This window comes from Cariama cristata, unplaced genomic scaffold (assembly GCF_000690535.1).
Source record: "Cariama cristata isolate BGI_N322 unplaced genomic scaffold, ASM69053v1 scaffold2798, whole genome shotgun sequence".
Taxonomy (NCBI): domain Eukaryota; kingdom Metazoa; phylum Chordata; class Aves; order Cariamiformes; family Cariamidae; genus Cariama; species Cariama cristata.
In genome coordinates this window covers 54,282-81,853 of record NW_009630490.1, presented here as the reverse complement: position 1 = coordinate 81,853, position 27,572 = coordinate 54,282, and the positions used below count along the sequence as shown (strand labels likewise).

The 27,572-nt window shown below is 41.3% G+C and overlaps 1 protein-coding gene across 1 annotated transcript in view; it reads left to right on the top strand.

Annotated features, from left to right (window-relative positions):
- Window positions 1-27,572, top strand: part of PIKFYVE (phosphoinositide kinase, FYVE finger containing) — a 61,739-nt gene that overhangs the window by 17,134 nt on the left and 17,033 nt on the right. The window contains exons 7-22 of the mRNA XM_009705549.1: window positions 413-551; window positions 3,207-3,364; window positions 4,188-4,299; window positions 5,523-5,670; window positions 6,164-6,331; window positions 12,090-12,152; window positions 14,254-14,383; window positions 14,741-14,921; window positions 16,247-16,321; window positions 16,993-17,100; window positions 18,889-19,029; window positions 19,706-19,832; window positions 20,988-22,171; window positions 23,619-23,719; window positions 24,900-24,971; window positions 26,544-26,715. Of these exons, the coding sequence (XP_009703851.1) occupies window positions 413-551; window positions 3,207-3,364; window positions 4,188-4,299; window positions 5,523-5,670; window positions 6,164-6,331; window positions 12,090-12,152; window positions 14,254-14,383; window positions 14,741-14,921; window positions 16,247-16,321; window positions 16,993-17,100; window positions 18,889-19,029; window positions 19,706-19,832; window positions 20,988-22,171; window positions 23,619-23,719; window positions 24,900-24,971; window positions 26,544-26,715 (3,079 nt within the window). The remainder of the gene's footprint in view (window positions 1-412; window positions 552-3,206; window positions 3,365-4,187; window positions 4,300-5,522; window positions 5,671-6,163; window positions 6,332-12,089; window positions 12,153-14,253; window positions 14,384-14,740; window positions 14,922-16,246; window positions 16,322-16,992; window positions 17,101-18,888; window positions 19,030-19,705; window positions 19,833-20,987; window positions 22,172-23,618; window positions 23,720-24,899; window positions 24,972-26,543; window positions 26,716-27,572) is intronic.

The window sequence follows — 27,572 nt, the reverse complement described above, 5'->3', positions numbered from 1 at the left end:
TCTCAATGCCCTGTTACAGGGATCCTGGTGTTGGGTGCCCTTGCTGGCATCTGTCTTGCCTCCAAACCGCTGGAGCTTCTAATTACCTGGCATCCCATGCCTTCCCCAGTCTTTTCAAATGCAGACATACATGAATTGCTGTGCCTACACATAGTTCTAACTGCTTCCTACAAAGAGCTTTACAAAATTTTATGTTTAACTTACATGTTCCAAAGCAATACACTTGCTTCCTAGGGATCCTTTCTTCTGCTTTGACAGGGGAGGGAGCTTTAAGCAGTAAGTCTGTACTGTGGAGAGTGAACAATGTCACAGCCTTAAGTTCCTTTTTGTCATACTACAAGATCAGTGCCTGCTCTGGTGAAGCATTGCACGATGAACACTTACACTTCAATTCTTCTCTTTTCCACTACAGATCAGCCAGCGTCACTAACCTATCACTGGATCGGTCAGGTTCACCAATGGTGCCTGCCTATGAGACATCCGTCAGCCCCCAGGCCAGTCGCACACATATGAAGGCAGAGACCAGCGAGGATGAGCGCAAAATCCTTCTGGTACTTTTCAGACTTCTATTTGTCTTGCTCTGTGAAGGCAATGAAGTTTGCCTTTCTTGTATCATGCAGCAGGAGTATCTTGCTGCCTTGAAAGGCTCTTGTCTGAGTGTTCTTACGTGGACTTCTCCTCCAGGTGGTGCAGCGATGGAGAATATTGACGCTACTTTAGACACTTGTGTCTTCCTGAAACAAATCATAGTTTCATGTGGTGTTTGCGTAAAGGTGTTTACAGTTTTAGTCTTGGGAAGTGTGTTACACAGTGTAGAGTTGGCGTTTGGTGGCTTCATATGGGTTAAACCTCTCATGGTTGCAGCTGCAACACAATAACCTGATTCTGTATTTCTCCAAGTTCAGATTTTCCCTTTCATAGGCCACATAATCAGAAACTTTAAATGGCTGCTTCAAAATGGTTACACCATGATGAATGAGTTAAAGCTGTTACAGCTTATTGGGCCTAAATGTAACTTGGCCCCTCCCCTTGTTTGCAGAATAAATATAGCATTTTGTAGAAGGTTGCAGTGACGTACTTGTTCGAAGAAAAATCAATGTGCAACAGTGTTCTGTGTAATCCTATTATCCTCTCCCCACAGAGGCAGTAATGTAGGTAGCAGTTACTGTGCAATGTTCAGTAGAAAACTGCTTCTTTTCATTGAGGGAGGGGAAGTGTTTCCAACAAACGGGGAAAAAAGATGCAGAGAAGGGAAAGGAGTGTTTTTCACACATTAAAAGATTCAAGATTGCTCCCCACTGCCAATTTAAAATCAGGAAGGCTAATTTCTTTGTCAGATATTTGCCTGCTGTAAGCAAGATACATACAAGTATTCCTGAGGGTGCAGAAACACTCTAGTTCTTGTTCAGTTGCACAACTCCTTTCCAGGGTGCTCTGTAAATGGATAACCACATGAGGGAGAAACATTTTTAAGGCACGTCTTTACACCACCCTGCCCAGGAAAAATACAGGAAAAATCAAATTTAAAACGCTGTGAATGCAGCTTGGACCTAGATGATCAAGTCCCAGTGCACTTCAACTTCACGTTCTTTAATTTTTTCTCTTTCCTTCCTTGGGGGAGAAGTAGCTTGGTAGTATCACTCCTGTTCATGTAAGAGCAGAAGATACAGTGTTAATTAACGTAGGATTTTCTTTGAATTCCCATTGTTTGTTTAATGCATTTGGCATGTAGAGCTGACTGTCAGGAGTTAATGTAAAGCTCAACATATTCCATTTAGAAGACTAGTGAACTTTGCTCATGAAATAAAAGGTAGGGGAGGATGCACATACAGTGGGGTAAGCACATACTTCTGTGAACTAGAGGTCAAAATCCTTGAGTTGAAAGGATTTGCTGTGTTCTGCCAGTTTGTCCAGTTTACTGAATTCACCGAGTGAGTTAAGGGTAAACCACAAGGCAGGTGAGCTGTGGAATTGCCAGTTGAATCAAATCTTGTGATCCTATGATGTGTTCTGTTACTGATCCATTTGACCTTATACATGATATGGAAGGGAAGCTGCTGACACTGGTTTTAGGATAATACCCAGGACAATCACTGCTGGAAATAAAAGCAGAAAGCCAGTCCAGTAACAGAAGTGGAGCAAAACTCTTGGATCTTAGAGCAGCCTTGGGAAAGTGCAATAATGTGGGTCTGGCAGTAAACTGGAAAGCTGAAACCAGTTAAAATTTAATTAAAACTTTTTTTCCCTCTGTTACACAAAACCAGAATGATTGAGGCATTATAGAAAGTGAGCTGCGGTGTCTCTTCTCTACCCCTTGGGGTGCTCTGTTGCTCTCTCAGAATGATCCCAGATTCCAGTTTCCACTCTGCAACAATGGATTGTGCTGTGCCAAGCCAAGGTGCATATGGGAAAGCAAAAGGGGCCAGGTGCAGAGAGATAGCAGTCTGGCAGTTTAGTTGGAGCATAGCCTGTACAAGAGTTGGCACAAATGCTTAACAGGCCCGAAAATAAGTTCAAGGTTTAGGCTGAAGTGTTCCAAGTGGTGAGGAGAAGAGATCCACAGATTCAAAAATAGTTAATTGAGTTGGGAGGGGTACAGACCCTTTTTACTTAGTGGCCAAAGCTAGCAGTGTCTAAAAAATGCTTGATACTGGACAATAAAAAGGAATCCTCAATAAGAAATGGTATCCCAGAACTTGAACATAGCAGTGTGCATTGCTATGTCACATACTTGCTTTATGTCTGGGCTTGATAATGGAGTAGTATGCTTCACAAAGCCTACATTGAGCACAGGTTATATAGCAAAACCCTCTTCCAAAGGATGCGTTGTCATTGTCCTCTATATTTTTACACGCCACCTGATTTTGAGAATAGGGTGCAAGAGGGCAGTAGTGAGACATAAGTATCTGGTAGGCAGTACAATATCTTGCCACATTAAAAACAAAAACTCCTTAACTCAGAGGGTACTCACATTGTATCTTCCTTGCTCTCAACTTTTATATAAAAGGAAGGATATAAGGAGCTGGTTGCATGTCTGTTTGCTGTTTCTGTTTACCCTTTCGCATAGGTTGTGCAGAATGGCTTAGATTTTATGCCTATTCGTGGAGGGCTCTTGAACTAGAAGCTGATCTGAGGGCCCAGGTTGATGCCCTTGAAACCAGTGCCAAGGTCGGACTAGTAAGTAACTTGCACATCTCCCTGTCCAGGACTCAGTCCAGCTGAAAGATCTCTGGAAGAAAATCTGCCATCACAACAGTGGGATGGAGTTTCAAGACCATCGCTACTGGCTGCGGACACATCCCAACTGCATTGTGGGAAAAGAGCTGGTCAACTGGCTCATCAGAAATGGACACATAACCACAAGGTAACCCTGATGCTTTAGGACAGCAGAGGTCTTCTGTCTGTGTGACAGGTGGTTGTGAGTTTTAGCTGATATAGAGTACCTTAGACTGCAGAGAGAGACCCCTTTCAGGGAGATCAGAAAGAAAGAAAATTCAGAGCTCTTCTTTACTGCCTACCAAAGGCAGGGTTCTGACTCTGTGTGGCCCAAAACAACAGGGCACAGGGGGCTGTCTGGTTTGGGAGCCAGTGTGGGAGGCAGATTACAGGACAGGTATCATTCAAACATTTGGAGAACAGTGAGTGTATGACAAAGACTGTCCAAAAATATCCACTGATACTCCAAAGGGCAAGTCTGCCCCTGGGATCAAAGATCACTAATAGTGTGTGATAGTTAAATTTTTGGTGGGGGTGGCAGGCTCTTAACCTTGTAAGTGAATATAAAAAATCTAGTGTATTTAACTATGCAAGAGGGAGATAAAACTGAGATGGTTCTTAAGTGTAGAGCAACAGTCCTTGTTCAGCAGAGATGCTCGGTATGTATTACTCAAGCTAACAATATTGGAGGAGCACAAACAATATGTCTTTATCATCTGTTGGACACCTCAGCTGAATTTAGATTAGAGTACAGGCAGTCTTTTCATCTAGCTCCATACTTGAACCAGTATGCTCTGCTGCCTCTCCACAATATTTTGAATAGCGTCTGGTTAAACATGGCAATGGGATACTGATGAGTCAAATGGTGTGTAGGAAGTGACTCTTTCCTTTTGTAGCATGCTTGTGCCATCAGCCATATGTGTTTAGAACTAACTAGACTTAGAAAACCATCTCTATTCTTATACCTCCAGGGTCCAAGCCATTGCAATAGGACAAGCGTTGGTTGATGGACGCTGGCTAGAATGTGTCAGTCATCATGATCAGCTCTTCAGAGATGAGTATGCTCTCTACAGACCGTTACAGGTAAAAGAAGTAGGAAAGCCATTGTTCTTGCCCGGATTGGCTGCTGACCAGAATCTTTTCTAATCCTGCTAGCAGCAGCTGTTGTATGTTTTTTAAATCAGCTCTTTTGTACAGAGAATTGGGGTCCTGGCCTTTTTCCTTAGTGGTTTAAAGCCTGAGGAAGCTGCATTTGTCCAGAAAGCTTTGGGACTGTCCTCTGTGGAGGATGAGTTATTACAGGTAGTGCTGCCTAAAGTGGAGGAAGGGGTGTGTAATCTAGGCCAGTGCCTCTTACGGTGGACATCTTCCATGGAGGCCTTGGAATGGCATAGTCTGTGCTTGTGGCAGCTGTGCTATCACATGCAGAATCTACAATCTGTGCAGATACTTCTTCTGATCTCCAGTGATGACAGTAGTAAACAATTCAGTACCTTAGCCACATGATGCAAGACTGGGAGGGGGTCTTTGTCATGCCTCCAAAAAGGAGTGGCTAGCTGAGGGGGAGGCAGGGAACCAGTGACCAGAGATGCTATCTTACTGTATTTCATTGCAATCAAACTTGCTGAGGGGTAAAAGCAGTCACTGGCCTGAGTGATTGGATTGTTCTTTTAATTTGAACAAGATATCTCTGTAGCCTCTCTGAAAGCACTCAGTTGAGAGTCTTCTATGTTCTGCAGCTTCTCACAATAAAGAATCGCTCAACTGTCCCATGGACCTCAGTCAGAAAACTTGCAGCCGTTAGCATCTTGTCTTCCTTGTGCATTTCAGCTTTTGGCCACAGTCACATGGTCTTCCATTGAGGTTGCTTTGGGCTTCATCTGGAGTCTCAGATAGTTAACTTCGCTGTCTCAGTTTGGTAGTAAAAGCTTGACTTTAACTGGATCCGTATTTATAACTCCCCCACTTGGCTGGGGATAGGAAGCATTCAAACCAGCTTAGCTGGATGTGGTGACAGAAAAAAACCCCTGTCCTTTAGTGCCACTTAGTCACAACTTGTGTGGAGGTGGGAAGGAGGCAGAGACTGCGCATGTGGAAAGTGTAAAGAAACACTTATTTCCTGCCCCAAAGAGTTCCTGTTTCATACCAAGGGGGGTGGCTCTGACTAACCTGGCTCAGCCCACTGAGAGTATCCTCTGATTTTTGAAATGTCTGATCTGCATTTGTAGCAGGCTGCTTTCTAAGGCTGCTTAATATATCAGCAGAGCTGCACTTTTAACACCTTTTTTTTCTTCCTTGACTTCTAGAGCACAGAGTTCTCAGAAACCCCATCTCCAGACAGTGACTCTGTGAATTCGGTAGAGGGGCACTCTGAGCCATCCTGGTTCAAAGACATCAAGTTTGATGACAGTGACACAGAGCAGATTGCTGATGAAGGAGAAGATAACTTAGCCAGTGAGTTTCACCTGAGTCCTGTTCTCACTCTGCCTTCTCCCCTGTTATCCCCAGTCCTTTTGGACGTATTAGTTCAACCATGTCTTGCTTTATGTGTGTGTGTTTGTATGTGTGCGCATGGGGCTGTAAGGATCTAAGCAAGCTATAACCTAGCTAGTCCTCCTGTTTCTTATGATGGATACAGTATTTTGTATTTAGTGGAACTGGTAAAGCTTCATAATTCTAATGGAGGAGGAGCATGTAAATTGCTGCCTTCTATTTCTCAGGCAGAATTCTACTCGATTTAGGCCCTATAGTAATGCACTAAAGAATGCCCAGTGTGTCAGCATGCACACGTGAAGATAAGATTAGAACTACGAAAATACTGTATTCCTGTAGTATTACACACTGGACTTTATGTATTAAAGACAATTTTTCTCCTCTCTGGTACCCTCGTGATGCCCATCTGAATCCTTCTCCTCCCTGTATCTTCCCCCTTACCCAACACTAAAAGACTCCGCCAGCCCTAGCAAGCGCACTTCAGTCAGCAGCTTCCAGTCCACAATGGACAGTGATTCAGCCGCCTCCATCAGCCTGAACGTGGAGCTGGACAACGTGAACTTCCATATCAAGAAGCACTCCAAGTACCCACATGTACCCCCTCACCCTGCCGACCAAAAAGGTATGAGGTAGTCACCAGCTGGAGTTGCACATGATGGAGAGCTGGGCCCTAATAATACTGACCTGTTTTGGACGCTACTCTTGTAGCTGTCTTACAGAGGGGGAAATACAATATTTAGCTGGCACTCGCTTGTAGTTTTGATGTGCTCACCTCTGAGGAGGCTCAGTAGACCTATTGAAACGCCTTCTCTGCAGAGTGTGTAACTTCCCCTGTGACTTTCTCTTTGCAGTTGAAGCAAAGTCTCCTGCCCATATGTAATAGGGCAAATCCACATATACAGTTTCTGGCTAACTGGGGTGGAAAAATAATCTGAGCATAAACCAGTTTGATATGTGTCTCTACAGTTTGAGATTAAACTGGAAAAGCAAGCAAGAAAAAAAAAACCCCGAACAACAAACAAACAAAATTAACTCTTAGCTCTTCCAAGAGCTCGGTTCTGACTTCTAATTGTACCTTAATAAGCTTACATTTGACAGAAGAATCTTACTGATGAGCAATAAGGCCTAACTTAATCCATGTATGTAACATTTGTTCAAAAGAGAGCATCCACTTAAGCAAAGTAGGAAGAAATCAAATACTCAGTGTTGAAGAATTCTTTTGCAAGCTTTTTCTCCTAAATAAATACTAAATTAAAAGACTCTAACTATAAGCAAAATCCTTACAGAAAAAATAATGTGCCTACCTGTTGACAAATGCATTCTTTAAATCGGACAAGGGCTGACTGAAACTAGGGCTTGCCACTGGCTTAGGTCTAGTACATTCTAGTTGCTTTATATGCTGGGTAGCAATTGATGTCTTTGCTCTGCTTCGTTACCTAAGGTTACATCAGCTTTGTAGACATCTATCTTTTGGCTGCTTCTAAGGAGTTTATTTTTAATTGTTGTTTCACCCCACCCCTTCAGTGTTTCCAGCTTCAGAAGATGATCCAATATTAAATAATTTGGACTCCTTCTAATGAGTTCATCCTTCTATAAAGTCTAACAGATCTCTTCTGTTGTTGTGGATCAGAATGCAAGACTTACCTTATGCTTGCTTACAGATTGCATTTTCTGACACTCTGAAATGGTCACTGAAGAAAGTGAGGGAGGAGAACTGGTCACAGCTGACTTTTGAAGTATATTCGACGTAGGAGAGAGACTGAGGCAAATTAGAGGGGGCATATATCAGTGCCTATTGTAGTCACCTTTTGTTATTTGCTAAAAATATGTCTAGAAGAAGGGAAATCTAACTGCTTATTTTTTTCCCCCCAAAAGACAGAAGCAGAGCAGGTTCAAAATTCGAGTTTGTCAGGTGACTTAACAGTAGGGACAGGTTGTCAGCACCAGCTCATTATTGGTGCCTTTCAGCTTGTTTCCAGCTTGTGCCCTAATCAAATGAAAAGCTAATGCATCTGCAGGGAAGAAAGGGCGTGGAGAGGGAGAATATATAATTCAATTCCTTTTAGGAAGGAGGGATGCTGGATTAAGTGAGCCTGAAACAGGCCCAGGTGTGCTGCAGTATCGTATTAATTTATAGCTAAGGCAGGTTTATCTTTATCAGTGTGTGTTGGCAGTAAAGCAAGCAGTAGTTAGTTTGGTTCTAGCCAGTGTTAAAGCACTTGTAGAGTGATAGTCCTGGTTTCAGATGTATCTCAGTCTTTATCTCCTTATACAAAAAGCAGTACATGATGAAGGGGAAATGTAAGAGAGCCTACCTCTCTCAGAAACTGTTGATCAAATCAAGGCTTCTCATAGCCAGAACTGAAGCTTTTGTGAGGAAGATTTTGATGATGGAGAGCTTAGAGAAGGTCAGCAGAAAAGGCAAGTGGTGGGGGGACTGAAAGGAGAGAGACTTCTGCCTTTGAATTATATATGTTGGCAGCACTCTGCTATCTTTGGTGAATCTCTGCTGGCTGGTGTTTGTTATCGGTTCCTGTAATGTGTGTTCTCTTAACCAGGTTATTTTGTAGGAATGTAATTTGTAGTAGAAAACAGGGAACAATTCCTTTTAAGAGAATGGATTTCCCTTGAGAGGAAAGTATCAGTAATATGCCTAGAACTGGGACAGAGTGGAGCTGGAGTCATTAAAATGCACCATGGAGGGGTAGGTATTATCCTGCAATTTTCTGGAGAAAATCTGTATCCTCTGCAAATACAGAGGACTTACTGTACATCTTTTTTTGGATTCCTGGCATGAGAGTCTCCAGAGGAAACACCTAACCAGGGAACACCAAGGTAAAATGAATGGCAACATCTTCAATAGCAAGAAACATTTCTTGGCAATAGGGAGACTGAAATTTCATAGATACTTAGATGTTTGTTATTCAAGGCCTTCAAAAATTAGGTGGGAGAAAACCCTACAGTGCATACTGCAGTGCCTAGAGTAGTGAAATGGATGACTTCTAAAATTTTGTTCTGGAAATATTAAATGTCAGCGTGCAAAGACTTTCACCTTGTGTTCTTGATTTATACTGGCTATGTTCAACAAAAGATGCCATCCAGGATGTTAGAGTGTCACGATGTGATAGAGTATCACAATTCATGGTGGAAGTGGTGGGGCACTGGAAGAGGTTGCCCAGAGAAGCTGTAGATGCCTCATCCCTGGAAGTGTTCAAGGCCAGGTTGGCTGGGGTTTTGAGCAACCTCGTCTAGTGGCAGGTGTCCCTGCCCATGGCGGGGGCTTGGAATGAGATGGTCTTTAAGGTCCCTTCCAATCAAATTATTCTATGATTCTATGATGATTAGACAGCCAAGACTAGATAGTTAAACTTCTATGTAAAATGAGATACGGTTATTTTAAGAACAGAGTACTGTAGTCAGTGACACAGTGTGTTTGCTGCTGTCAGGGGTCAGTAACTTCCCTGTGACCATTATGGACACATGTATTTGGCTTGACTTCATTGGAACTGTCTTTTGTCCTTAGACCGGATGACAGTGACTTAATGTTCTCTGAAATAATGAAGTAAAACTGAAGATCACACCCACCTTTTGAGGCTAGTAACTCAATTTCCTCACAACTGTGTAAATTACAGTCACTGGGGGAGGACTGAAAGGACAAAACATCAGTGCTAGAAGTGCAGGTCAACTTTGATCTAAGCAGTTAGTGGGTTTCTTCAAATGATTAAGGGATATGCAATTTTCATAAGTCACAGAGGTCAGCTGCTTTGAAGCAATGGCCTGTGATGTACCAGCTATGTTTTAGATCAGAGTAGTTTGTATATAGTCTGAGTCTAATGGCAGGCCTTCTTGTGATGTTATAGGCTGACTAATGTCTGGTGTGTTTCCATGAAATTCTAGTGACTGCAAGTTAGCAGGCTTATAGTTTCTTACAAGTGAGTATAGTGACTCATTTATAGTATCATCTGCCTGAAGACAATGGCACTTTACAGTGTGTATCAAAATGGGAAACAAAGTAAGACTGCTTTCTGCATTTAAATTGGGGGAAGAGATTAAGTGACTTACTTTAAATGTAGATTTTTAGTTGCTGTTTTTAAAGAGATACAGTTATCAATATGGGAAACACTATTTTCTAAATGTCCTTGCAGCTAGATATCCTTGATCCTGGTAGCAGGTGTTTTGGGTAGTTAGTTTTTGATGTCTGCATCCAGTTAGGAATTGGATCTGAGTAACCATGACACAGTTCATTATCACCATTGCTTGCCAATGCTTAGCGTGCTGTTGCCAGGAGCTCTTTTGGTGCACCTTCTTTTGAAAAGGTGCACCTCAATTTTCAGTGGGTATCTGTGGATGCATGCATCTTTGTGTATCTAGAGGAAAAGCTGTGGTTGCTGTCCAGTCTGTTTTGGTGTTTAACCAGAGAAATCTGTAAGGTGTATGAAATCTGTACCTACTGGTTTCTGTTGAAGACCTGTGGATTTCTGTGTGCATTGTGGTATTTGCTTCCAGTGATGCCCTTGAATATCAGACGTAGGGATTTGTATGTTCTGAGGTGGGGTTGTTTGATTCTTTTTTGTTATTTTGTTTTGGTGAAGCTGTTCAGGGGAGCTTGTGAGATAGTCTCTTGGTAGCTAACTGCTTGCAGACAAGGCTACAAAATATGCTACAGGGACCTCTTACTCCCCCACCACCCCTAACATTCTGTGCAGCATGACGCACGTAGGGATGATGTGAGGTAAGAAATGTGCATATTAGCCACTCTCACTGCCTCAAACTCACACCTATGAGTGTGTTATCCGTCCAGTCTAGGAAGAGGTATGATAACTTAGCTTGTCAGGAGTTTCCCCTGGGGCACAATTGGAAGCAAAGTTATAGGAGGTGAAGCTGTATTGAAGAGAAGCATTCCTGGTTTGAACATGCCACCTGTGTCTTTGTCTGGAGCATAACTAAAGTGAGGTTTCAGCTGGAGTTGACTCCTGCCTTGGCCATGCCACTCAGGGATATATGTCAGACCTAATTTGAGTGTGTTCACAGTAAGAGCTGCTGCCCTGAGGCTGTTGCCAGGTGGAGAGGGATGTAGGTGCTAGTATACATGCTCATGTGTAGGTGCAGCGTGACATGACTTTCTCTAGGTAGTCTGTGGGTGAATGAATGCTGGGGGTGAGCCAGCTTTTATGAAGCAGTAGGTTGCTTGTAATGCTAAACTTTTCATCTAAGCAAGAGATGAAAGGAATCCGCAAATAACCATCAAGCTGCAAGGGAGGCTTGCAACTTCTCTTTGGTACATTGATTGTCTGTTGACTATCTGTTTGCAGGCTGGGCAACTGCAGACAAGCTCAGATTTTTAAACTGGTGGCATGTAAGGATTCTCTTGAGTGCTGCTGTTCAGAGACTTGTAATTGCTTGCGTCCTGTCAACTTTCTGTTGCTTTCTGTTGGTGTCTGAAAGTTGCCTGACTTTGCGTTCTGTTTGTGGCAGTAGGTCTGGACCATTCTCAGGAAAGGTGATAAAGAGTTAGCTTCAGACTTAGAATTGTCATGTCGTATAAGCAATTGGGCTATTGCTCTTGTTTTCCCACTGTACAATCCCTTTTTGTAGAATCAAGGAATCAACTAAAAGCACAGCAAGCTAATGGCCTCTGGAGAAAACAAGCTTTTTGTAGCCAGCCAGCCTGTGTGAAAGACAAGGATCTAGCAAGCTAAACAAGTGTAGTGGATGGAGCTTCATCCTGTGCCTCGTATGTTAAGTGATATATAACGCTTGCTTTCTTTTGTTGCTGGGAGTCCACCTCTGTCAGCATGGATTCCTCAAAACACTTTAAACTGTTTTAGACTTTAGAATTCTGACTCTTGAAAGGCAGACTGTCTTCTGTTTCCTTCAATGTGTAAGATAAACCTTATGGCTGGTCTCTTCCTCAGTCTGAGATACTTACTTCATTGGAGTGTGAGAGCAAAATGGCTTCTGAAGCTCCATTTTTAGACCAGAGAGAGGATGCTGTTCCCTGTCTGGGCATTCCCACGGTGTCTGCTCGCAGCTTAACACATTTATATTCAGATCTAGAAAAGGATGGTGTGGGTCAATTGGGAAAGCAAACTCTTAACTCCTAGTTCAGTCTTTGCTTGTGTCTACTTTGTTTGTTTTGTTTCTTCACAGGAATAAGTACTGTTTTCTTGTCATCTTAGAACTTTTTGATAGAACAAGAATGCGAGGATATTCTTGTCTTGACCACTCATCAAGCTGTTGCTAAATTGGTGACTAACCACTTAGATGAGTAATGCTGCTGCTTCTGGTGTGGGCGTGTACATTGTAATTATATGGGTGCACCAGTGTAACCTGTCATTTTTTTTTGTCTCCGCCTATCTCCCTCTTCTCTCTGCTTTCAGAGTACTTGAATCCTGAAAACGGAGGGCAGCAGATGTTCTCTATAAGTGATGCTTTTATTAAAGGTAAGGAGAAATTTCAAATGTTGCTGTTGTGTGGTTTTAATGTAATGATGAAAACTCCTCAATACTCCTTTAATAGGGCATTGACCCTTTAGAAATATTTACTTGACAGTAAATCTGAACTTATTTGTGGCAAAATTGATGTATAAACTATAACTTTTTAAAATGCAGTTTCAGGCTTAAATTTCTTTCACTTCTCAGATTTCTTCATCAAAAGCACTCAAAGAAAAAGTTTGGGGTTTGTGTGTTTTTTTGTTTGTTTTTCTTTTTTTTTTTTAAAATTAAGTGTAAGTGACAAGTATGTTCACAACCTCCCCACCTATAAATTTATGTAACAGACACGAATTTTAACTTTCTGTACAAGCAAATGAAGATGTGATATGATTAATGGCACTGCTTCTACAGAGTAGCTTAAAGCTTCATCTCTTAAATCGTTCTGGGTTTCCTGTCATCACCACCACCACCACTACTATTTCTGAAATGAAAGACCATTAGACACAGTTGTGAGTTTTAAAACCCATGTGCCTTCCAGTATCATGACCAGGTGCACTTGTGGGCTTTTTTCCTACCAGTTAATGCTAGTGATTTTGATGAGCTCATCAGAGGAGGAAACAAGTGGGAAACTCCAATGTCTGTGCAGCCAGAAAAATAAAGTCTTTGATTAAACTGATGGTTAGTTTTTAACTGAGCTTTTGCAGGAGAAAGGAAAGGGGAAAAAACAATATAACTTCTGTTAATCTTCTACATAGCTAATTTTGGGTATGCAGCATCTGGAGGAAGTTAATTGTTGTTTTTAGAGTGTCTGGTTTTTTTTTTTTTTTAATAGTCCTGCTCAGATTACTACTGTGTAAAGATTTTTGCGGTTCTGTCATGCACTCTGAGGAGTTTTAAGCTTGAACTCAGGGCTTACATGCTTGCTGATGAAAATTTATACACAGCTAGCGTAAATCACTTATAATATAGTCAGCCATTATGAGAATGGGGAAGTTTATAACTTCCTTCTATAACATCATAATACCTGTGTGGGAAATAACCTAGTAACTCTTTCAAAGCACAGAAAACTATGCTAAAATAACCTCTAATCTTGATACTGCCAAACAGAGAACAGTTCTAAGGAGTAACTACACAATACAGTGATTGAAAGTGGCGGGCCCTCTCCAAGTGAGAATTTACACCGTTAAAACTTGCTTTGTTTCTGAGACCAGAAATGGCTATAGTTCATGCTGACATTTAAGATTTTAAAAATTGTATTCAGTGGATGCAGACTTCATTGACATTCTGTTTATCGTAGTGGAGAGATACCTGTATATATGATAGGTGGATGGAGGTGAGAAGATGTGCTGGGATCTGCTAGAAAGCTTGTGCCACTTTCTTGACAGAAGATCCTTGAGAATTTTGTAGTATTAAATACTGTGATATAGGCTAGATGAACCAGCCTGCTGGCGGCTCCCTCCACACCTGAGCAGCAGAGAGGTGGCATGTGAGATCAGGGCTGCAAGTCACATAAAGGTTCAAAAGTCTGACATACAAATTGGTAGCATGGCATTTCTTTAAAATATATTTAGGAGATGTACTAAACAAGGCCTTTACCAAGATATTTTTGATACTTGAGCTGTAGCCTGAATGAAATAACTAGATATTTTAATGCCACTTACACATGGATGTCTTCAAAGCAGCAGCTTTTTGTCGATCAAATTAGTGCCTTTGACCAATGTTCTAAGTCTAAAAGGCATTATGATTACGTGTTATGAATATACATGATATTTGGAATTTGCTGCTTATTTATAGACAAAATTGGGATATAAGTTTTTTTTTTCTTATCTTAAGAAACGTGGTAACAATTCAATTCCAGAAGAGAAAACCATCTGCTCTATATTGGCAGTACACGAATTTTAGCAGCTCACTTTTCCTTTGTACGCTCATCACTGTTATACTCGATACTGTTTGCTGCGTTGTGTTAACATGACATCTAGCTTAAACTCAGTATTTCAAGAGGCTTAGACTTATGTCTTAGTAAATTCTTTCCTTTTCAAAGCAGCTTTTCAGAAAGACACAGGCATTCGACTGTGACCTTATATTAACAAGGTTTGTTTGTCTCTTGCAGAGTCATTATTCAACAGGAGGGTGGAGGAGAAGTCCAAAGAACTGTTTTTCACACCCCTAGGCTGGCACCACAGCAATCTGGATCTGCTGAGAGAAGAGAATGGGGAGAAACAAGCCATGGAAAGGCTGCTGTAAGAAACATGTAGAAAAAGGAATTTGCATGTCTTGAGTAAAAATTCCTGAAGCCACTGTATTCCACCAACTTTCAGTGGGACTTGGTCTACAGTGGACAATACAAGGAACTAATTTGCGTTAAGAAACCAGCATTTTTACAGTATATTTTTATAACTTTTTTTCCTGTGATTTTTGTATATTGAAGTACAGGCCCAGAGTTCTGCCCAGAGGCAGAACATTCTAGGCAACTGTTCCTTCTAGAGGACTTCCTGCACTGTAAATGTTAAGAAACTTAACGTCTGAAATGTGACTTCAACTAATTGCTGCTCTGTATTTTTCTCATGAGAAATCTATTTGTTTTGCCTTTTTTACAGGTCTGCTAATCACAACCACATGATGGCACTGCTTCAGCAGCTTCTGTACAATGAGTCCCTGTCACTGTCCTGGAGGGATATCATTGTACCTGTGGTCTGCCAGGTAGTTCAAACTGTACGGCCTGATGTCAAGAACAGAGATGATGACATGGATATCCGCCAGTTTGTCCACATCAAAAAAGTAAGTTTCAGACAGTGGATGTAGGGAACCAAAAGGATGCAGCTGCTGGCAGCACCCATTGATGGAAGAGTCCCCTTCCCACTGCCCTCAGCATGTTCAGTGGTTTAATTGACCAACGTGGCCTTTGGATAAGGTGGGGTTCTAGAAAAAGTTACACAGAAGGAACTTTGCATCTTGGGAAGGGTGCTTTAATGCCCTGGAGCTGACCTCTTCTTTCAGGCTGTAGGCTGCAGAAGGTAGCAAAGAGCAACACCTCTGTAATGACTTGCTTCCTTTTTTGATTTCCGCTTGTTTTGTGTCTGGATTGGAAATGTACTGAGAGCTGGATAAGTAGCTTGCAGGACTCTGTAGCAATCTATTGCCCTATAACTATCCATTACAGAGGATTGAACTCCTCCCATGCCTTGTACAACGACTTTCTTCAAGAGAAAAACTTACATGTTATGGGATGGTGCATCCAGTTCTGCCAGATGGCCTAGTGTTGATGTCAAACTGTAAGGCTGGAGTTGTGGCATGCAGAGTTTCTTCTGAGAGGCTGATATGAAACTAACATCTAAGGAGCTAGAGTGACTGAGGATCAAAAGCTCGGGCTTATTTTTCTTTGGCAAAATTCACTTCAGGAGTCCTCTCTTGTTTGGAAGCCATATAAGATACGAAGAGAGCCTTATGGTTCTGGTGGCAACTCTCTGGCATCTCTTCAGGCAGCATCAGTTGTTGCTTCCTCTCCTGAAAGAGCAGATATTCAGAAGTGAAAGCTCTTTGTAGCTGTCTGCTGTTTTCACATGCTGATAACAGAAACGTCCCCTGAAACACGTTATTCAGAAACCTGTTTCGTGTTGTTTATTACTCCTGTGATTGGTTGTTACTATAGGCACACCAGTCAAGAGTTTGATGTGCTTAAACAGTAGACAGGTTTGTTTGGTTTTCTCTTTTTCTTTTTTTTTTTTTTTCCCCCTTCTCTTTCCTTTCCTTACAACTTGTTTTTTGTTAGTGGAAGTGGCATGTGTGGAGTTACATGCTTCCCATGGCCTAAAGAAGATAGGTTCCCTTATTATGTTCCAGAGTGTACCCAGTTTAACAAATATGCATCTGTTGGGAGGGACACAGGGATCCTGGAACTTAGTAGTTGGTTTCATGTTGTCCTTAGTTTGCCAGACTTTAAAGGAAAAGAGTTCAGCATGACTGTATCTGATCTTCAATCTGGTAATTGAGGGTGTAGCTGAAGCTTGCACATCAGCTACAACAGGTATTCTATGTATTACGTTTGCTGCATTAGAAGTTATGGGAGTATATGACGCTTCTAAAAATGTTCTTTGCTTTATTAGATACCTGGTGGAAAGAAATTTGAGTCCATGGTGGTGAACGGATTTGTTTGCACTAAGAATGTTGCACACAAAAAGGTAATGCAGGCTTAATTAATCAAGTGCTGGCCCTAGTGCATGCTGAGGAAACAAGTGTGCTGTGACTTCGTTTTTGTGTCATGAAGCTTCTCTCACCACTCAGGAGGTGTGCAAGCTTTCTCTAGTTTGAGACCCTAAACAAGAATGGCTTTTAAAGCATTTATTTTCCAAGCTGTTTGCTTTTAGTGCAGAGATTCTAGGGCAGGGGGAACTTTCCTCAGGCATGTATGGAAAAACATCCTTTCCAACCCTGACACGCCAGAAAGCATCTAATAATTACCCCAATTTTTAGCCAGAAAAAAGCATTTGTGGTTCTGACTTATGACAATATAGTGAGGTGAGCCTTTAAATAAGGCAGGAGGTCAAGATAGAAGTGATCTGCATGGAGGCTCCGAAGTGTATCAAGACTTTGGGATTCTTGGGGATGACTGTAGAAACCTCTAGGATTGTACTTGTACTGGACAGTAGCTGTGAAGTTCCAACAACTGGGTGTAACATCTTCATACGAAGGAAGAATGTGTAGTTGGGTCTGCAGGGGGAAAATAGCTGAGAGACTTTTTGGGTGGGGGACGGGGGGCGATCAATCATGGGAAGTCTGTCTTTTTTCTTGTGTGCTTTTTCTCTTCAAGGTGTTTGTATTTTTGTTTTAACTATTTTTATGTCTTTCTTAGATGAACTCTTGCTTAAAAAATCCCAAAATTCTTCTGCTGAAGTGCTCAATTGAGTACCTCTATCGAGAAGAAACAAAGTTTACCTGCATAGACCCTATAGTACTTCAGGTGAGAGCATGCTTTTGTTCTTGGTCAAAATTGCCCGGGGTTTAGGGATTCAAATAAAATGATTGGTACGCATCTGATTTTTTCAGTGTGTAAGGTGGAGTTGAGGGAGTTGGATTGCATAGGGAAGAGAAAAATTTCCTCTTCTACCAGCTAGCTAAGACAACTGGTGCAGTAAATACAGTACAAACTTGTAGTCTTGTGCTGAGGGTTTTTGTCATCAAGTTACACATACTGAGAGCGATCTTATGATCCTCACAATTAAATGCAGCATTTTAGAAAATATATTTTGTTTTTAATGATACACTGTATAAGGAACCTGTGGTTCAGAAGATCAAAACTAGATATGGTTTAGGTGCGTGAAGAAATATTAGAAAAGTTAGTATGGGTGAGAGTTAGGTTGCACCCATGTTATTTCTTGTCAGGCTTGAAAAAATGGGACAACAACCAACCTAATGAAGTGACAAACTACAAAATGTCACTTTGGAACAGGTACCTTGCCCCTGTGAGCAGGGAGGTGCCTTAAGTGTGAAAGCACTGAAATGGATAGAACTTTTCTTTAACACACTGCCTTCCTGTCTGAGAATCAGTCTTCAGGTGTTTGCCAGGATACTCGTAACAAGGGTATTTGGTGCCCTGCTGAGCTTTGGTTGTTTCCATATTAGACTATTTCCTTAGCATGCATTTAAGACCACTTCTGTTTGGTGATTAATAGACAGGATTACAGGGATGAAAGCTTTAGCAATAAAACTTGTCTCTGCCTAGGGAGTTAGTTTTCTAGTAAAAGGTTAAACTGAGACCTGTCCTTTGTCTGAATGGGGCAGAGGTATCTACTGTACTTTCTAAGTATTGCTCTCTGATTATTTCAGTGTCTGCTTCAGAACATGATCATAACTATTTATGTATCTACATTAAAGTCCTATAGGACAGAAAATACTACAGAAATACTAGTTCAATTGAAAAGGTTAGCTTCTAGCAAAAGCTTTATTTTTTTCTACACTAACATGAATGTGTGTTCCAAGGAGCTGGCAAACTGCTTTTGTGGTATCTTTCTCTTGCGCAGAACTTTTAAAACCTGACTGATGTGAGCTGCAATAACACAATTGAGAATTACTGGCTTGGGAAGCTGGATCCTCCCTCTAGCAGTGCAGGCCTTTGGTTCTGATAGAGTTACAGCCCTGCTTTCTCTTTCTGTGCACGACATGGGAGAGTGAGACAAAGCTGAAGGTGGGCATGATTGGAAGAGCAATTTTGCAGGGCACAGCATTTGGGGTCCCACTCCATAAACACTGTCCCCAAGTACAGATTTAGGGACTGAGGTTCTGTGTACAGACTTGTAGAGGCATAAAGCACTGGCATACTCTTTGTGAATGGAAGTGTCTCTGAGTGCCAGCACTCAGCACTAGCATGTATCTGAAGGTGGACAACATAATACTGCAAACAGCTTTGTTTCAGGATGCTCTAAATCTAGCACCTTTTAAACATAAAGCCTTTTCCATGTAAGGATGTAAGGTGCGTATATATATATGTTTATATTCTGCTGCTAGTCTCTTTCTTCAGACTGTCATTGGACTATATCCTCATGTGCAATTAGTGCATATAACAAATTACTGATCAAATGTGTGTTGTGCTGTGGGGGTGGAGAAATGTGCATGAATAGCAACTGGATAGCTGTTCTCCCTGTTTTATAGGAAAGGTCAGTATATAAATGAGAAAATAATAATAAGCATTTAAGTGTTTTTTCAGATGAGTTTGCAGTAGTTAACTGCCATACTTTGTTTCTGTCTGCAGGAAAGGGAGTTCTTGAAGAACTACGTACAGCGAATAGTTGATGTCAGGCCTAATTTGGTTCTTGTTGAGAAGACTGTGTCCCGAATTGCCCAGGACATGCTCTTAGAGCATGGTATCACTCTGGTCATCAATGTCAAGCCGGTGAGCGTTCCTTGTCAGAGTCAGACTGGGCCTTGTGGTGAATCTGAGTAATTTCTACTTGTAGCAACCTCCCTGGAGAAAGCAAAGAGTTGTCTTATTTTCTCCTCTAACCAAATCTGGGCTCTTTTTTTAACGGTACTTCTCTTCCAAGAAGGCAAGACAGGCAAACCTAGAGAGTAACTTTTCCTCAGCTCTTTGCAGCTACTCTGCTGTGTCCTTGTTTGGTGGGTCCTTGTACACTGGCTTGGTTCTAGTTAACTTGTAACTCCTATTTGTAGCAAATCCTGCATGGGTCCTCAGTGGTCCTCAGAGAGCCTCTCTGTCCCTGTGAGGCAGGGTGTAGACGGCCAAACAGAGAGCGGCTATGGGAATTAGCTGAGCTCCTGGTAACCAGTACTATGTTGACTGCACTGTACCTACTGGAACCATTTTCACTTGAACGGATCCAGGTATCTCCACGGAAGGGCACAATCTTACCTCTCACCAGAAATACTTACCCAAGTGCTTTTCTAAGATTCTTGTGTATTCTGGTTGTGTATTTGTGTGACCGGGCTTAACCCAGAGTCTGTGCCTCAGTGAGAGGTTTCCTGGATCACGCTGGCATTCTAAGAGCAAGCTAAGGATGTTAGTGTCCTCTTTGCACTGTAGGTTTTTACTGTTCTTTCCATTTTTACAGCAAGTGTTAGACCGAGTAAGTCGAATGACGCAGGGAGACTTAGTGATGTCAATGGATCAACTGTTGACCAAACCACGTTTGGGAACCTGTCATAAATTTTATATGCAAGTTTTTCAGTTGCCCAATGGTGAGTAAAGCTTGATGTATCTTAGCTTGTGTGTGTGAAAGGATCAATGCTTTGCTCCTCTTAACTAGATCTGAATTGCTGGGTGCCTTGTGTGATCAAGTATTATCCTTCCTACTCATTTTTCTTTACTTCTGTTAAATCTTGGAACTACAGTGAACTGGCTGTGGACACAAAAACATGATCTTACTAAGGTGAGAGACACTAGATTTTAATTAGACTGGCTTCTTCCTTCCAAACTGTTTCTTCTCTTCGCACCACCCTGGAGTTTATCTAGTCCAACTTCCTGTTCAAAACAGGAAAGATTAATTTCAATGCAGTATCAGATATCTGAGGACTTTGTCAGCCAACTTGTTGAACATACTGCGGAACAGAGATTTCATAGCCTGTCTGGGCACCTGTTCAGTTGCTTAACCATCCTCAGCATAAACGATTTTTCTACATAGAAACAGAGAATAATAGAATAGCCTATGTTGGAAGGGAGCTTGAAAGATCATCTGGTCCAACCTTAACATATCCAATCAAAATTTGCCTTGTTGCAACTTGTGCACACTGCCCTTTGTCCAGTCATTGTGCACCTTTGAGAAATCGGGTTCCTTTTTCCTCTGTAACCTCCTTTAGGCAATGGAATTCTGCAAAGGAAGAAGGAAGAAGTGCTGCTAGGCAGGTTAGCAGTGGTGCTGGCACACATATAAATACTGTTGATGCAGACCTTTGTGGAGATGCAGTCTTTGCATCTCTTCCCCTTCCACTTCTTAATGACCCCTTCCAGCCTTTAAATTGCAAAATCTTGCAGGCTTTTGAGTTGTAAGGATGAGCAAATATGCCTGGGAAGATAGTTGTTCTTTTGCTTCACTGCTGCAAAGTCTCCAGTGATCTAAATATGCTGTTTAGGCCAACATGTTCCATGTGGCCTTCACTTGGACTTTATGGTGACTTGTTTTACAAAACAGGAGAAGTTTTATAGCAAATGCTTGTTTTGCTTGCAAAAATAAGTTATTTCAGTACAGTGATGTGTGAATTTCTGCAGCTGGATTGTGCTACCAATGTTACTTGCTTTTAGTCCCTGTTACAGTCCTCTCAGTGTGTGAGATACCTAAGAACAGGCTAACTGTAGTTGTCGTCCTAGCTCCTATGTTTTGTTTTGTTTTCTTCTAGATCAGACAAAAACCCTGATGTTCTTTGAAGGGTGTCCCCAGCACCTGGGTTGCACTATCAAGTTGTGTGGTGCTGCAGAGTATGAACTGGCCCGTGTGAAAGAGATCTTGATCTTCATGGTCTGTGTGGCTTATCATTCCCAGCTGGAAATCTCTTTCCTTATGGATGAGTTTGCCATGCCCCCTACTCTGACCAAAAATGCCTCCTTTCACTCCCTTATTGAGGAACCAGGGGATGAAAATGAACAACAGAACCTCTTCAATGGTGAGGATTTCAGCACAGCAGTTAGAGACATTGAACTATCCTCTGAAAAGCTGCCTGTAATCTCTGAGTCAGTGTCCTCTGATGAGGTCAGCTTGCTTGAACAAAGAGGTTTATTTGAGAGAGATGACCAAGAGAACAGTCAACTGGAAACAGTGTCCTCAAAACAGCAAGAACATCACAAAGTGGAGTCACCATTTCCAGTATTCAACTCTGTACCTCCTGCAATACCTGAAACATCCCTGTTGCCCCTTCATGGCATGGACCAGCACTTGGTCACTCTGGATAGCCAGACACTAGAACCTCTTCAACAGGCAGATGATCTGGAGTCCAAGAGTCAGATGAGAGTCTTCAGAGACCCTCTTCAGGATGATACTGGTTTATATGTCATGGAAGAGGTAACTTCTTCTGAGGATCGTCTCAAGACTTACTCTGCAGCATTTAAGCAGGAGTTAAAAGATGTCATTCTATGTATTTCTCCTGTAATGGTGTTCCGTGAACCCTTTCTTTTGACTGAAAAAGGCATGAGGTGCCCTGCCCGGGAATACTTCCCTGAGCAAGTTTATTGGTCTCCTCTCCTCAATAAGGAATACAAGGAGTTGGAGAGCAGAAGGAAGAGACAATTACTGCGGGATCTCTCTGGACTACAAGGGATGAATGGGAGCATCCAAACCAAGGCTATTCAAATCTTACCTTCTCACGAATTGGTTAATACTAGAATAGCAGAACATCTAGGTGATAGCCAGAGCTTAGCCAGAATGCTGGCTGACTATCGGGCCAGAGGAGGGAGGATACTACATAAAAGCACAGATCCTTTTGCCCAAAGTAAGGATGTGTCTAACATCCCTACTGGAAAAACTGGGTGCAGAATTGAAGAAGATGAGAAGGGACTGGCTCAGAGTGAATCATCATGGTCTCATAAGGTAAGATTCAAAACTATGCTACTGAAAACCCAGGTTACATCGGTTTCTCCTGATAATACAGAAGGTGTAGTGTCTCATATTAAATGTTAAACCAGAGTGTTTGGGGCTTTTTTTGTTGCGGTTTTTCTTTTTTTTTTGACTGGGTCAAAACTGCATTTTAGATTGCAGTGCTCTGGGCGCTTAAAAGTCAATATAATCAGGCACTGTGTGGATATACGAAAGCAGAACAAGAGACTGACTGCGAAATTTCCCTGAGAAGGGAAGAGGTTGTGAGACTCCGCTTTTTGTGAAATGTGCGAAGTCAGCCAAGAATTAAGTGTATTACATTGCCTGTTCAGCTCAGCTGTACATGACTGATTTCTGAAAATCAGTACATGAAAGGGGAGCAAACTTAAAGAAGTTTCTGAATCTGAGCTTTCTTGCCTCTTGTATTGGTGATTTCTAAAAGTGTAATATTTTCATCTTCAGAGGCTTAATGTCATGGAAACAGCAGTAGGCTGTAACTACATGAAAGTATTTGTTTGTAGAAGTTTGGATTTTCTGAAGAAATGTGGGAATCTCATAATGGGAGTGGGGAGAATCTTCTTTGAATTTCAAAGCAAGGCATTATGTACTTGTAATCAAAGTATTTAAAGTTTTGGGAAACTGCCATGGAAGCAACTAACTTGTATTTGAGGAAAAGGATTTCAGGACTTTCTTGAACTGGAAGCTGTTCAGGAAAAAGGTCTATGAATGGGAGCAGCAAAACTGGTCTCTTGAAGTAGTCAAACATTTTGGTCCCTGAGCCAATCAGCCCCCAAGTTCATGAGCAGAAGTCACTTTTTACTTTGTGCTCAAATTAAAATCTGTGTAGCTTCACAGACCATAATCTTACAAACTGTAAGACTAGCCCTTGCACTGGATCAGAACTGGTTGATGCTGGTTTAGATTTATTCAATGATCAATGAAAAGTATTTGGTAACTTCATAGTTCTGCAGGGTGTAGAAGGGGAAACAACTCCAGTCCAGCAGCAGTGTGGTAAATCTCTTCACAGACAAGAGAAAGTTGGAAGTCTTCCTATGGTCTGAATAAGTAATTGAGTTATAATAGATTATCAGAGTTTTGACTCCAAGGTGTCTTAAACAGTACAGTGCTTTGGAGACTCTGGATGTTTGTTTCAGGGCTTTTGTTGTTTTCTGTTTCCTTTAGCTTCCTTTCCACAGAACACATGTGTGTGCATTGGTTTCGTTATGCATATTAGTTATGCTGTTCTAAAAATGGCAGTTAGCAATTATACATGGTACAAATCTACCTGAAGCTCAAGAGATAATGCAAGGTTAATCTGTACAATGGGAGCAATCAGAGATTTCTCTGTAAATAAAACTACTAGAATAGGATTTTGTCATCAGGAGTTGTGCATAGATGGACGTGTCTGTAACCAGTAAATGAGTTGTTTTCTCTCTACCAGGTGGATTGCCTGAGTCCAGTAAACCATCAGAGGCTCTGTGTTCTCTTCAGTAGCTCTTCTGCTCAGTCCAGTAATGCTCCAAGTGCCTGTGTTAGCCCCTGGTATGAAAACTACTCCTCTACAGCTTGTGTAGTTGCTATCTTTTTTCCTAAGTCAAGGTCAGTGTTTGCCTCATAGTGGTATTTCTTTGAGGACTCCTTGGTATGTTGTGCCCATCCTGTAATAGGAACTGTTGCCAAAATAATTTTGTCTTGCCTGGTCAGATGGATCCAGAGCAGTATCCTGTAGCCTTTGTAATCCCCAAGGCATGAATGAGAAAGCTCAGCCTAAAACTGAATGCTTTAGTTCGTGCTTTCACTGCAGAGTAAGGTATGTGTGGGGAGGGCACTGCATGCAGTCTTGTGGGGAAGAGTTAGTGTATATAAGCAAAGAAGAATGTCCAAACCAAAAAATAAGCCTTGAGAGAATCTCAGAATACTTCTATATTGTATTATCCGAGAGTGGTATTTGAATATATTGCTATTTTTCTCATATTATAGTCAGCGGCATTTAAGAGCTTTAACTGTATTTCCAGCTTAGGGGACTGTAATGTGTTAATTGTGTGCGATTTATGACACGCTTCTAGCTCTACTAAACAGGACAGGTTGTGGTGTTTCATCATCTAGCTCAGGTGAAAATACAGAGATGGCTTGCTTTCTGGGAAAGATCTAGAGTTCCTGTAAAAGTTTAGGAATGAACCAAAGAAGGTGGTGATAAACTCACTAAACAGCAACAATAAGAGGATGTAAGTTACTGATATTAGAGATGTCTGAATTGTGACACTTAAACTAATAGTTACACATTTTAAGTGGCTTGATCACCTCAGGTTCTGAGAAAACAGAAGTTGCTATTAAATCTTCAAGAAGAATAAGGTTTTCTTAAGGCTTTTTTCATCTTCTGGATGTACCCTTTTTGTAACTGTTTAAATGTTAGTGTTTGAGGCTTCAAGCTATCGAGACTTCTGTGTCTAGATATTCTTGAACACAGTCTTCAAAAGTCAGTTGAATTGTATTTGAGTTTTAAATGTCATGTTTAAAGTTGCTCTAGTAGGACTCTCATCTCATTATTAGCAAACTTGACAAGAAGGATCTAAGAAGTGTAGTCAACAGGGAAAAAAAGCCTTTGAAGGTATACAAGGCTGAAAACAAGCCAGTAGTGGGTGCAGATCTGTGCACCTAAAGGCCATTGCACAGCTAACAGTGGCAGCATCCACCTTCTAAGGTTTTTCTTTCTCTGCTTTAGGATTGTGACCATGGAGTTCTATGGGAAAAATGACCTGACTCTAGGGATTTTTCTGGAGCGCTACTGTTTCAGGTGAGGAGGAACTTATTCTAAATTTCATTCTAAACAAAACAAAAGCTTTTGATAGCCCTGTGAGGCTGACCTGCCACCCTCTTCATAGACTGCATTTCCTGTGCACTTAGGAGAATAGCGTGCAAGTCTGCAGAACTGGTTGTGTGCTTACCACTTAAATCTGTTGCTTTCTTTACTTTATTATCATGCTGTAGTGAGACAGGAACTGGGTTTAAGAATTCACTTATGCTCACTTCTTACAAGCAAGTACATCCACTGCTTTCCCACTGCAGCCCTGTCTTTGTTACTTCCTTTAATAAGGAAGTGGAACAGATTACAAAACAAGATTTACAGGTTCATAAAGACAAATGTGTTCACTTAGCAGTTTCTTGTAATGATTAGGGCTCTAAGGGCCTAGTTAAGAGTCTGAGCATGTATTCCAAATGACTGTTTTTCAAGATAAGCAACTGCACTGATTGCAATTTTCTGAGGTTCCTACTTGACCTTTTGTATGAATTATGGAAAAAAACCCTACTCCTTTGGTATTATCTGAACATCTCAGAGTAAGGCTTTATCATATGTGAAAGGTGGCTAACGTAAATGGGCTAGAACACTTTTAGCACTGGCAAAGTACTGTGTAATTTATTTCATCTGACAGAGGTGCAAATCGTTATGTTTCAGTAATAACCAGTACTGCCAGAACCCCATAGAGAGTCTCAGCAGGCTCTGAAGCTGGATAGGTAGCCTGTGGATCCTCAAAAGACAAGATTACTCAGTTCTCTCTATTGGCCACTTGCAGTGGCAAAATGCTCTTAATGTTCAGCCTTCTCTGGAGGAACAAGTATTTTTCCATGTTCTGATCAATGAGGAGGAAGAGCTTAGATGACCACTTTCAAGTTCTTGATTGCTGACTAGCTAGTGTGTGCTAAAGTGAATGCTTCTCAATCTCCATAGTTTCAGTAATTAAAATTCCTTTTTTTTATATGAGCAAGGTCAATCTGGGCCTTTTTTTAGGCTCTTTCTGTTTTTTAAGAATTCCATATTCTACTTTAGTACCTAAATAATTCAGCTTTTATTTTTCTAATGCCAGTCTCTCTTCCCTGACTTAAAAGAAAACCATCCAAAGAAAGGTCACCGGCTTTTCCTTCAAAGAGGCTATATGGCACTATTTTGCTCGCCTCCTCCTTCAGGAACTGGAACATTACCATTTTGAAGGCTCTTTGGCACATCTTTGTCCTCAGTAGCCTTTGCTCTGGTACACTGCCAAAGTGATCTTCTAATTTGGTGCCAGGACTATATGGAATATGGTGGTATAACGTGATTAATTGTAAAAACATGGTGATAACAACCAGTATTCAGTCACTGCTTTTGGGACCTATACAGCCGTTGCTGGCAAGGAAACTTCTCTACATGCTATTTCTAAATGAGTACAACTCACTCTTCAGAAAGAGCCTTTGCTAAAGACTTAGGAAACTTTTACAGTAAAGATAAACAGTACTGTGATATTAAAAGGCATGTTAGATATGTTGAATGAGTTCTTCAGTAGTGCCTAGCGTGTGATCATTCATAAGTGTTTCCATTTCTCTCTATAAGGCCTTCCTACCAATGCCCCAGCATGTTCTGTGAAACACCAATGGTGCACCACATTCGTCGCTTTGTTCATGGGCAAGGCTGTGTGCAAATTGTGTTAAAGGAGCTGGACTCACCAGTCCCTGGGTACCAGCACACCATTCTTACTTACTCCTGGTGTAGACTGTGCAAACAGGTAAGGAGATGGAGTTGAGAATCATTACTCTTCCCATTTAGTATTCCTGTTGTGACTACCCTTATATGGAAAGGCAGCATTTTTGAGAAGGTGAGCTATGGCTAAACTAGCACAAAACCTGTTACTGATCCAGATGTTCTTGCATATCTACAAATTCCTCTTGTAGAACTGGGGCTGTTGAGGGTGAAACATCTTGTGTGAAGTAGTCCTCTTGGAAATTGTCAAACCTGGCTTTGAGAGGATAGGTTTAAGTGGAGCTGATATATTGCTGGAAACTAATTTCTGACACATGGAAAAAATGGAGTTGCCCTCATAAAGATGAAGAATATGGTCCCTTACGTGCAGTGGATCAGTACGAGCATCAAAAGAATGCATGTATGGGGAAGGGCAGACACCGAGACCTACTGGCTTAGTAATTGGCTAAAACCACTTGGCATTCTTTGATCTGCTATAGACTGGACAGTCTGCATTGCATCATGTGATGTCTAGACTTCCTTTAATAGTCGTTAGAAAGTAAGTAAAATCTTTGTTAGAGGAATGATAAATTACTTTAAAAAAACAAAACAAAACAAACCCACACAAGATAGTAAGATTGTGTATTATCTGAAACTTGTTCTGTAATTTAGCAGAGAAAACATCAGCAACTGGATACTCATCTCTAGCTAAACATTGTAAAACTTAAGATCCTTCAAAGAGATGAGCATAAAACTTAATTAAAAAAGATTCATGCAGTGTCTGTAACGCAAAACATCTCAATTACCCATGTGGATGACTCAATTCACCTACTTACGCTAGCTTAAATGTGGGTGTTGGATTTAAAGGTACCTGGAGGAAGTTAATGTAATTGCTGAAGGCAA